General features: G+C 42.3%; 1 protein-coding gene across 1 annotated transcript; it reads right to left on the bottom strand.

Annotated features, from left to right (window-relative positions):
• Window positions 1-3,124: 3,124 nt before the first annotated feature.
• On the bottom strand, window positions 3,125-4,681 carry LOC147880661 (fucosyltransferase 2-like). Its single transcript, XM_087370651.1, has one exon. The coding sequence runs from the start codon at window positions 4,679-4,681 to the stop codon at window positions 3,125-3,127; it is 1,557 nt and encodes a 518-aa protein (XP_087226777.1).
• Between the last annotated feature and the right edge of the window lie 5,824 nt (window positions 4,682-10,505).

Raw genomic sequence — 10,505 nt, 5'->3', positions numbered from 1 at the left:
TATTTTTATGCAAGCATTTGTATCTTCAAAAACACAAAAAAATATTTGATTGAGTTGGAAAGACTTAATCATGACATTCATGCACTACGAAAGATCACTTCCACTTCAGAGATGCTGCTTAAAGCTAGGATCATATGGAGAACTTTAAATGCTACTAAAGTGGAAGCAAAAAATCTTGTTGACTTTTATACCTGCTTGAGTGCAATTGTACCAAGGGAAAAGCAAGAAAGGATAGAGGTGATGACAAGCTTTAAGACAGTAAGGGACATGTATCAAGACTACACAAGCATACTTTTCTGCAGCGATGAAATTTTTGATCTAATAACAAAAGTATGTCTTACATGTGAGAAGGGAGATGTCACATATGAGGCTTCGTCATTTATTAAAGACAAGGCAAAGAAGAATTAGAGAAAAGAGATGATGGCTCGGATGTGGAGGCATGTACGAAACTTGCCAGACAAATACACAAGTATTGCTACAGAGAAATTAATGTCCAAAGAATGGTTGTTTGAAAAAAGGGACAAAGATCATTGCATGGAAGATTGCATCATCCAGTAGGTCAAGCGTGATGTAGTAAAGAGTGCGATTGAATATTTGCTGGTAGGAATTCCAATCAATTAATGTAAAGTTGATCATAGTGGTGAAGCAGATGCCATCAACTTTACGGTCGGCTAAATAGAAGGCTTGGGTGCACAAATGGGTGAAGGTAGAAGAGGATGGGTCTGAAGTTACTCCTATGGCGAATGACATTCTGGAAAATATGCATGCATATGTATAAGAAATCATCAATGAGCACACTTTCAGAAAAGGAAAAGCTTTGAATAGGGGATTTTTTTTCATACATGAGATAATTTCAGAGTCTGGAAAGAGTGTAGAGTGTAAGGGAGTTTCATTGAATGACTTCTTGTCCGACGACACCGCTGGAGGAGGCTTCAACTTTTCTTTGTTTATGAAATATCACCTGATGATATTCATCAACTCCTTAGAGAAGAGCAAACAAAGGCTGCAAGACAAGAAAGTTGAAAAGCCAGGTCAAGGCACAAGGAATAGAGTGCGAGTCAAGGAAAGCGTTGTCACGGTATCGAATCGGCAATGGAAGACACTAAATTTGCAACATTTGCAAAGGAAGAAACAACAAGAAGAAAGAAGACTCCTTGCAAGAAGCAGTTGCAGATGCACTCATTCGATCATTGCCATCGAAGCAAAGAACATGGGCTATGGTGTCACAATTGGTGGGAGCATTCGAGGTAGCAACATCAAGCCATTCAGGTGATTACCAGTCTCAAGTCGTCACAAGCTTTAGCCTGCATCCTAAAGTTCGTAGAATAACAACTCTGCCAACACCTCGGGAGATGCACGCTCAAGAGGCGATGCTCTTGAATGTGAGAAATCGCCTACACAAAGTGAAAGGCGTGCATAGCTTAGATCAACTAGCTACAAAGAGGGTGACATTAGCTATGTTGGTGTCCACTGAAACAAAGGAGACACAGCTTGGTTGCACAATGTCGAATATGTTGTCAATCAAAAGGACCAACGTGGCTCTAGCGATTGAATGTAGAGCAGAAGCAATGCATGATCCTCCTGATCCGACAAGTCTGTGGGCTTTAACTAAACGCAAGAAAAGGAGAGACAGCCTAAGTGCAGAAGTCATTGCTACAGTGACAACGTTTAAGGAGAGCTCCTTTATTTAAGGAGAAACTTAAGCATCCCCATTGCACAAATTGCTTTTACTTGAACTATTCTCTTTAATGCTAAAATTTTAAATTTGATGTATGAATTACAATGAGTATCATGCCATGGTTCCGTATATGAAAACAAATAGCAAACTATGATATGTATGAATTTCTCTCGAATGTCTTTGTAGTTGATGTTTATAATACATTGATAATGTGTTATTACCAAATCAAAATAATTATTAAGGACTTTAGCCTATGATTTCCTTGAAAGTAATGGCATAGTTATAAATATTGAACAATAGAAAATCTTTATTAAATTATAAATGTGTGCAAAAAGCTTCATTCTCCTATTTAATTTGCCCTCCCTCTCCATTATTAATGGGCCATTCCCACCTTACGTTAATTGCTCCTTTCCTCCATTTATAACCCTCTCCTTTCGTTCCTTTTGACATTTGTAGACTTCTCCCTTCTCGCCTCCCTTATGGAGAATTTATTTGCTTTCATAGACATTGTAGGCTATGAAGACTCATATGAACATAAAAACAAGAGCACACATGTGCCCGTGGGCAAATGCCTCCTAGTATAGTGGTAAAGCAAGTGCTTTCGGATGCAAAAGAGAACGCAAACTACTTTTAAAAGGAAGCTTACCTAAGTGAAAGGGAAGATGATCTCCATAATTAATTGTTTTAAAAATTACATGTGCAAACTACTCAATCTAAGGAAGCAAGCACTACCAAACAATAAGCTATTTGTTAAAGGATACAATAGATAGCTCCACAAATTGAAAATCTCAATACTTTTCTAACTCTCTAAGATTTCAATGGAAGCCACAAGCCACAGACATGAATCTGGAGTATGGCCAAAGACGTCAAATTTTTTTTGAACTTATATCAATAACTAAAATTAGGGCTCAAACTTCATGGCAACCACTTGGCACTAAGGCGTGAAGGCGATGAATCCCATGCCGACTGCACTGGCCGCCGATGATCACCATGCAGTGGCATGCACTAGCCGCCCATTATCGCCAACTTTCACACTCCACGTAGTTTGCAAAATTTACACAGATCACCGTTTTTTCTACTCACGATTTCTCCTTGCAGCACTCCAGTTGCAGTAGCTATGGAGCATGAAAATTCCGACAATGACTCTTGCAAATATTCTTGCTCGTTTAGCATCGATCACCATGAGCAGCATTCGATTCTGTTGTCACTTTTGTCTTCTACTCATAGCAAAAGAATCCTGAAACATCAGCTCAAGTCAAGCTCCCATCCAATATTTTGTTTTCCATTTCTATAGCAAGGACAGTGGACACGCCGGCAGAAGTGAAAGAATACAAGGCCCGATTTCTTGCTTCAAGAGTATCGAGATCAAAGAAGCGTAAGCGGAGGAAATGTCCTCCCGCCAGGGACACCAAACTCATCATCCTGCACTAGTGCAGCTTGATGAGCTCAACATGAACCTAGCTTGTTGCGGAAATTTGAGCTTCCATAGCCATCTTTGCAAGACGAAGAACTGCTCCGTCGGCCACCTGCTCCATCCACTAGCTGCCATCCTTCCGCATGATCCTGGCAGGAGCGAATGTGCGTCTTGATCCATTGCCTGTGCTCTGTAGACAGCTTGGCCTTCCGTTGACAAACGGGCTTCTGCGGATAATGCGTGCAAGGCTCCGGGGACTGCCCAACAACGCAGGCCGCTTTTCCCTCGCTCAATTTCCCAAAGCTCAAAATATGAGGCTCCGCACCTCCTATACCCTGCGCAATGTAACCGAACGTTGAAAATGGGCTCGTCACCAGATGATTGCTGTAGCTCAACAGCCACATCTCCGTGAAAGCAAGCTCCGCTTGGTCGAAGCTCTGATCTTCTTTGCCTAGCTGAGACACGGAATGAACTCGCACAGTCCTTGCGTCTATGGTAGGGTGCTGGTGGTATAGCTTACTTATATTTTCGAAGTATTTTCCTTGCAACGAGGCCACCAAGACTACCACATCCACCGATCGCCTTTTCTTCTTGTGCTGCAAAATTTCTCTTTGCGAGAAATACCTTACGGAGGTGGACTTCGTGACATTCGGGAGAAAACTGTTGCCCATCAAGCACTTCATTATCTTGTGATCGGCATCCGCGTCGTAGGCGACTAAATCCCCTCCAGGTCCTTGGATTCTGATTTGAACTCCCACTTTTGACTTTGCGAATGAGAGGTAGCTTGAATATTGTCTCCGAATAAGATCCCAGGTATTGTTGGCTGGGAGTAACAACAAACGACTTAAGAGCGTAAAGCCGTGCTTCATGTTCCCGAAGAGTGGCTGAATTCGATTCCAAAAAGATGGAACCAAGAACAGATTGGAAAGATAGTATTGATTGCTGGCCCAAAGAACCCACTCCACATTCTTCAGCGAAGAGTAAGTTTCTTCACAGAAAAACTGGCTATCCTCAGCGGTCTGAGTGTGCCGGAGATTCAGCTTCACCGTGGTAGCATAAAATCCGTCTTTCATTACAGATCCCAGTGACCTAGCAATATTCTCAACGTGTTGATAAGGGAAATCGTCCGGCAAAACCCAGCTTGATCCGGGAAATGGCTCACACAGTAGTTTGCTTAAATGCTTCCTACTGTCTATCAGAAGCACTCTATCCGTCGCCAATGCATACGCAAATGCTGTCGTCAAGGATAACAGTCTGTTGCCCAGACCCTCCCAACCTTCTAAGTAAAGCACATATTTGCAACCGTCGGCATGGCCATTCGAAAAGAATCGCGTCCAGTTCTTACCCGTAGAACACGATCTGTGCATCTCGCCATATCTCTTCCATGCGTCTGCAAGCCTTGCAGAAATGGGGGGGACGTCTGAGATTTTTCTGTGAACCCACTGCTCAGTCCTGCTTAAACAGTTAGGATCGACTTCCTGGTGACTAATATTGCGACTCGCGAAAGAAGGGACTGGCAGTGTCGTGAAGGGACCAATCCATTGGATATGCTTTCGATTTGCAGGGAGGGAGACGATGAACAAGAGCATTAAAAGGAAGCCTAAGCAGCTAGAGGGAAAGCAAAGGAGCCATGAAGCCGGTCGTGGATGTTTTTTCATGATGTGAGGCGAAGCTATGGAGATCCGGAGAGGAAGAAGACAGGAGAGCTGAAGACAAAGCTTGATAGTTAGGGAAGGGTGCGCCATTCACGGCTTTGAGGAAACTTCACTCTTGTGTTCTCCACCAAAAAGTACACATGCCACCACAAAGTTAACTTATATTTCTTTTGGTTTTCTTTTTAAAGTCACATTATTTTCCTTAGCCCCATGAAACCACCCTGGACAATATTCCTAATCGTGCAACTCTTGATTTCTTGGCCTGCCCTCAATGGTAGGCCTTAGTAATTGTTTAGCCTCCAAAGAGAAAAATCAAGTATTTAGTTATTTTTATGTTCATTTTTTTTGGCATTTATTGATTGGAGGAGCATGTGAGAATCCCATGAAATTCACCACCTTTCTCTCTCCCTCTCTCTCTCTCTCTCTCTCTCCTCTTCTTCTTCTTCATCCCTTCAATCCTCTACTTTTTTCTCCCTCCCTTTCTCTCTCTCTCCCTTCTTCTTCTCTAGTTATTTTTATGTTCATTTTTTTTGGCATCCATTGATTGGAGGAGCATGTGAGAATCCCATGAAATTCTCCACCTTTCTCTCTCTCTCTCTCTCTCCTCTTCTTCTTCTTCATCCCTTCAATCCTCTACTTTTTTCTCCCCCCCTTTCTCTCTCTCTCCCTTCTTCTTCTCTCCCCCTCTCAACTTGCAATCACCATCTAGGGTAGGCCACATGAATGAAATTAATCTTGTTTATTGTTTTCTTCCAATAGTTGGTCCACCTTTTGGAAAAGTAGCTAGAAGCTGCCAAGTATCTTCCAAGGAAGCTGCCCCCCCAGTGCAAGACTTGGTGTGGAGGTCCCAGTCCCTACCGCAACCTCCAAAAGATCCCAAGTGGGATAGCTCTCCAGGGGAGATGGCACTTTCACATACTTGTATAATAATCTGACTAAGTCCCCATCAGCCACGTGTTATAAGCGTGCATGAAAGGGGCATTACCCCCCAATTTCATCGCCTCACAAAGGTTGTCGGTACACATTCCAACCCTCCAACATGCCCCATGGTCCAAATAACAAAGTACTACGCAATCCACACATAACCAAACACATTAAATTTACGCCCCCCCCCACACACACAGAGTAACCCACATAGAGTTCAATGATTGACTTCAATGCGATAGCCACTACAGGACAAGTCTGCCCCAAAGTCAATGCCATAACGTTATGCAACTTACTAGTCAGATAGTCACTGCCAATGAAAGCACACGTCGGTCACCACATTCCTTGTTCATTCCATAATAGTTTGGCATTTCGAAAATCATCACGCTTGCAATGCATTTGGTGGAATGTGCTTTTCACCTTCGGTTTGAAGATTCAACCATAGCTTGACCTTGAGAATTATCCTCGTGTAAAGTATTTTCCCTCTCTATAAATATACCACTTTTTTGCTTCTTCCATAATGTTTCTTATGCTTTTCGAACAACGTACACATAGGTTATTTAACAGCAAAAATCTAGATATAGGGCTACAAGCAAAGCAATCCATGGTAATATAGGCATTATGAGAGGAGGAGCAATTCTTCTATATGCCTCTTTACATCATGCCTCCTCTTGTAGAGCTCTTACAATGCTTGTTATCATCAGTTGTTGTGTTTGCAGCTCTATGCCTAATTTGTAGCTGCGTAATATTCTCTATGCACGCTATTTGGAAGCACATGAGCTCACATCATGGGATAGGCCAAGTGGGGCATATTATGGAGAAGGAAAAGACTTCACACGAGGATAATTTTGAAGATCAAGCTATGGCCAACTCTACAGATTCATTCAAATTGAAGTAAAAAGCACTCTCCAAAAGCAATAATCTCTCAACTACATTGCTAGCTTCATCATGAAGTTATCTCTTTCTCCTGTCGTTCACAAATACAATTAAATTGGTGGATAAGTTATGTTCTTATAGGCTTTGGTGGCTACCTAAACCAAGGAAAATGCATTTCCTCTAGCCAAAAAATTAAACTGAACTAATTTAATTGCTAGGAAACTAAACTAATTTAACTACTTGGAAAGATAACAATTTCAACCACCGGACTGGTTATCAACTATTTTGGTTGTAAAATATATTTTTGTTTTCAATTTCTATAATTAGACAATAACAAAACTTATTCTAGGATGATTGCATTAACCACCTGAATTATATATTGCTATTAGAACCATCGGGCTGGTTTTGGACGATCACAGTCCAAGCCAACCCATGTATGGCCTGTAACAGCCCAAAAACGAGCCAAAAACTACACTATTAATCTAAGTTAGCTACTAGTAAACATCCCAAAAATTAAACTAAACATTAGGGGAGAATTGGGGTCTCAAAAGGGCCTCATAAGGAATGGATTAGTCCTAATGAAAGGGCTAAGGTAGGTCCCAAAAAGTCCTAACCCCCCCTCACCTAGGTGGGTTAAGCCCACAAGTGACCCCACCTCTTACACAACTCTTACTCCTACGTGGGAACCAAAAATTTCAAATTTCAAAAATTCAAATTTCAAACATTCAAAATTCAAAAATTCAAAATTTGAATTCCCTCCCTCCTTCTCTCTCCTCCCTCCCTCCCTCCCCCTCCTCCCTCCCCCTCCCTCACTCCCCCTCCTCACTCCCTCCTCCCCCTCCCTCCTCCTCCCCCACCCTCCCTCCCTCCTCCCCCTCCCCTCTCCTCCCCTCCCCGTCCTCACTCCCTCCTCCCCTTCCTCCTCCTCCCCCTCCCTCCATCCCTCCTCCATGCCTACTCCCTTCCTCCTCCTCCCCCTCCCTCCCTCTTCTTGCATGCTGCTCCTTCAAGCTACATCTCCACACCTTCTCCTTCTCTACACTCCTTTAGTCATGGCACCATTCAAGGATGTCTCCAACAAGTACCAGGTTCACTTAGAGTTGGAGGCCGAACATGCAAGCACACGTAGTCTAGGATTAAGGGGAGCTTCCAAAATCCACAGTCTTCGTTTGCAAGGAAAGAAGAATCTCGACCTTTGGGTAGAAGGATCCTTGTATCCTTTAGATCTTGCAAACCAATAGATCCCTCCTTTCCATACAATGCATGAGCTAGTTTGTTTTGTTGGAAATGGACATGCGGGGTTGCTTGGTTATTGCAATCGGTTAAACAATGCTCAGTCAATGGCTATGCAAGCAAGCGAGATGCGCAAAGCCCAAGCAGAGATGCTAGCACATGTAGGAAATAGCACCATTATTGCAATGCATAACTCTATGCAGGATCTTCAAAGGGAGAACCAGGATCTTTATGATAAAGCCAAAGCATTAGACTTGGAGTGAAATGCATTGGACTTGGAGCGACATAAATTAGAAGAGTCACTCTGTAAGCTAGCTGAGTCCAAAAAAGGCTTGGAAAGATCTATATACAATCAAGTACGATGAGCCATAGAGAAGGAACGAGAGAAGGTAGAAGAACGAGCGCAAAAGATGAAAGAAACACCTTTGGGATTGAAGGAGAGGAAAAGAAGGTACTTACATAACATGGATGCATTGGCACCCATTGGCGGTGCTAAAAAGTGGAGAGTTCGGGCTACAATTGGTTATCAAATGTTCCAATGAGATTACACTCTTTTGTGCTACACTATTTATGACTAAGTTTGTATTGTGTTCTTCTTTAGGAACTTCATGGAAGATGTGATGGGAAGAACAGACGGGGATGATATTAACTGTTCATATGCTCTAGCTAGTTTATTGAAGTCAAGCAATGTCATTGGGATACTAAGGGACCCAAGACACAAGCGCCTATGTGTGCAAGTTGCTGAGGAGGTGATGAAGGACTATAAGGATATTGTGGATGCAAAGGAGATGCTTGCAGCTTGTGATACTGCCGGTGTAAGTCGTGAAGCTTACACATCTGTTTTCAAAATTTTCAAGTGTGCTATTTTGGAAAAGTATAAGAAGTCTACAGTGCCCCTACCCACAAGTTGGTCTATGAGATGTGCACGGCGAGAAACAGACCAATGTGCAAGAGAAATGCTTGGAGGGTACCATTGCATAAGGGGCACAATGACTTGGAAGAGTAAAAAGAAATCTGGCTTGCAAACCTTTGAGATGAATGCTTTCAACAATGTCTACTTAGATGTTGAGAAACTGCAACAAGCAATGGTCAAATTCTATGGCATGAGAGAAGATGGTAAGAGGAAATCCATTATAGCATTGCACTTTACTTAGTTCATTTCTATATCATGTTTATCCTAACGATTTTTCTCTTTTGTTGTACAGATTGCAATGGAAAGCTCATATTTGTCATCAAAATGGATGAAGCTCAATTGGTGAAAGAACACAAGTTAGAGAGATTTAGCATTTGCATTATGAATAAAGCCTTAGCCTTTGTTCAAGGGGATGAAGAAGTAGAGCAAGATTTCTCAGTGCAATCAGAGAAAGATATATGGTGGCTTACAGCATTTGAGACTTTGAAAGAGTGCCATGAGACATTGAAGTGGGTTCTAGATAGAACAAGAATCCCATCGACCATCCGAAAACAAGAGGAAGGGCAAACATTGACAGTCGATGGCCATGGAACCTTTCAAGTTGAATGGCATCTTGTTGGTGATTTGAAAACCCTTAAGTGCTTGCATGGTTGTGATACAGGGGCAAATGCAATGAACACATGCCTTTATTGCATGTGTTCGCAACGTAAGCAAAAGGCTGGCTTACAATGGGAGAACGGCATTCTATCTTGCAGCCAAACACAAGCTCTGAATCACAACAAGAAGGATCCAAAGTGGGATCCCATCTTGCCCATCCCACCTGAGTGAGTACACATTTGTACTTTACATGCAGAACTACGCGTACTTGATAAGTTGTTGTATTTGCATCTTGTATTGCTTGGAATTTAATTCCACAAGAAGTATCCACACGGTGCATTGCAGAAGCTGAGAAGTTGTTGTCAGAGATGGGATTCCATGGAAGAGATGGGATTCCATGGAGGACATGTCAAACTTAAGGAGGATAAGAAAATGTCTGCAGCAACACAGAATCTTCCTGTAAAAGTGTCCATAGGTGGAGGGAAGGCAAGGAGATTCCTATCGAGCCACAATCTTAACAAAGACAAACATACATTATCTCAAAGTAGTTTGGGTTGGGAATACTGGAAAGCATTGTGTGAGTGCATGACCAATAAGGCTTTTCATCCTCAAGTAGCAACTTTGAGAGCTAAAGTATGGACAAAGGTAGATGCATTGATAAAATTGCTTCGCCACGTTCAAATCGATTAGATGTATTATGAAAGGTTCAGGATGGCTGTGAAAGAGTTTATGCAATTAATGGTGAAAGCATGGGGGGAGTCACACATTACGCACTACATGGTAACCTTGGCACCATCGTAGTATTTAGCACTTGCTTTATAAACTTTTTTTGTTGCTGATTTGATTCTCATCCTGTTTACAGCATATTCTCTATGCACACGGACCATGGTTTGTACAAAATTGGGGTCCTTTGTCAATTTGGAATACACAAGGCATGGAGAAGTCACACTATAAAGCCAAGGCAGCCTACTTCAAGAACTCAAGGCATGGTGGTGGTGTCACTCGGAGCAACGAATTGCATGAGATGTTCAACTCGTTTTTTAGATGTTTACTAGGAAGGACTTTGAAGTTTGAAAAGGCAAAGGCATTAGAACTTGCAAAAGCAGTTCAAATTGTATCAAAGAATAGAAGGCATAGTGCTTGGAAAGCATCCATAGGGAGTCAAGGAGTCGCATGTTGGTTGCAAGCTAGAGTGAGAGAAGGGAGCAGATGGGT

Source organism: Dipteris shenzhenensis, chromosome 32 (assembly GCF_047967505.1).
Source record: "Dipteris shenzhenensis isolate YYH24624 ecotype China chromosome 32, Dip_SZ_1.0, whole genome shotgun sequence".
Classification (NCBI taxonomy): domain Eukaryota; kingdom Viridiplantae; phylum Streptophyta; class Polypodiopsida; order Gleicheniales; family Dipteridaceae; genus Dipteris; species Dipteris shenzhenensis.
Note: the sequence above shows the minus strand (reverse complement) of the source record. Positions and strands in the feature narration are given on the sequence as shown.

What these genes read in the sequence shown, in the direction of transcription:
- LOC147880661 (XM_087370651.1), bottom strand. Translation starts at nt 4,681, where the DNA reads ATGCTCTTGTTCATCGTCTCCCTCCCTGCAAATCGAAAGCATATCCAA.